The sequence below is a fragment of the Propithecus coquereli genome, unplaced genomic scaffold, assembly GCF_000956105.1.
Source record: "Propithecus coquereli isolate 6110/MARCELLA unplaced genomic scaffold, Pcoq_1.0 Scaffold788, whole genome shotgun sequence".
NCBI lineage: Eukaryota > Metazoa > Chordata > Mammalia > Primates > Indriidae > Propithecus > Propithecus coquereli.
Genome location: NW_012154040.1, coordinates 108,240 through 109,369, shown reverse-complemented (window position 1 = coordinate 109,369; position 1,130 = coordinate 108,240). Strand labels below are relative to the sequence as shown.

General features: G+C 40.8%; 1 protein-coding gene across 1 annotated transcript; it reads left to right on the top strand.

Annotated features, from left to right (window-relative positions):
- Positions 1-6: 6 nt before the first annotated feature.
- LOC105825179 (olfactory receptor 1044) lies at positions 7-909 on the top strand. Its single transcript, XM_012662881.1, has one exon. The coding sequence runs from the start codon at positions 19-21 to the stop codon at positions 904-906; it is 888 nt and encodes a 295-aa protein (XP_012518335.1). The 5' UTR covers positions 7-18; the 3' UTR covers positions 907-909.
- Positions 910-1,130: the final 221 nt, after the last annotated feature.

Below are 1,130 nucleotides of genomic sequence, written 5' to 3'. Positions count from 1 at the left end.
GATCGTCAGGAGTTGAAGATGCCCCTCTTTGTGATATTCTTATCCATCTACCTTTTCACAGTAGTAGGCAACCTGGGTTTGATCCTAGTCATTAGAGCAGATGAAAAGCTCAACACACCAATGTACTTCTTCCTTAGCAACCTGGCTTTTGTCGATTTCTGTTACTCTTCTGTCATTACACCCAAAATGCTTGGGAATTTCTTGTATAAGCAAAATTCTATAACCTTCAATGCATGTGCTACTCAATTAGGCTGTTTCCTGGCCTTCATGACAGCTGAGTGCCTGCTACTGGCTTCCATGGCCTATGATCGATATGTGGCCATTTGTAACCCTCTGTTGTACATGGTCACTATGTCCCCGGCAATCTGCATTCAGCTTGTAGCTGCCCCCTATAGCTATAGCTTCTTGGTTGCACTATTTCACACCATCCTCACCTTCCACCTCTGCTATTGCCACTCCAATGTCATCAATCACTTCTATTGCGATGACATGCCTCTCCTCAGGCTCACTTGCTCTGACACTCACTCCAAACAGCTATGGATCTTTGCCTGTGCGGGCATCATGTTCATGTCCTCCCTTCTGATTGTCTTTGTGTCCTACGTGTTCATTATTTCTGCCATCTTGAGGATGCGCTCAGCTGAGGGAAGACGTAAGGCTTTCTCCACCTGTGGCTCCCACATGCTGGCGGTCACCATATTCTACGGGACCCTAATCTTCATGTACCTACAACCCAGCTCTAACCATTCTCTTGACATGGATAAGATGGCCTCTGTCTTCTACACAGTGATCATTCCTATGCTGAACCCCTTAATCTACAGCCTCCGGAATAAGGAGGTGAAAGAAGCTCTAAAGAAAGTCATCATCAATAGAAACCAGACTTTGGTGTTTATGAAATTAAAAAAGTGACTTGAATAAGTAATAATGGACTTTTTCTTTATGGCCTGATTTTTTTACCACTAAACACTATCAGAATGTCTATTTCTTAATATATGATCTATGCATATCTCTTCACTGTATAATAAAATTTCAAGAGATTTTTACTTAGCATGTGATTTCATATACAAAAATAACTATAATATTTTATATCCCTTCTCTCATTTTTCAAGTAGAAATGTATTAACAATAATTAA

Bases quoted from the DNA above. Each gene is read 5' to 3' on its own strand.
- LOC105825179 (XM_012662881.1), top strand. From the start codon at position 19: ATGCCCCTCTTTGTGATATTCTTATCCATCTACCTTTTCACAGTAGTA.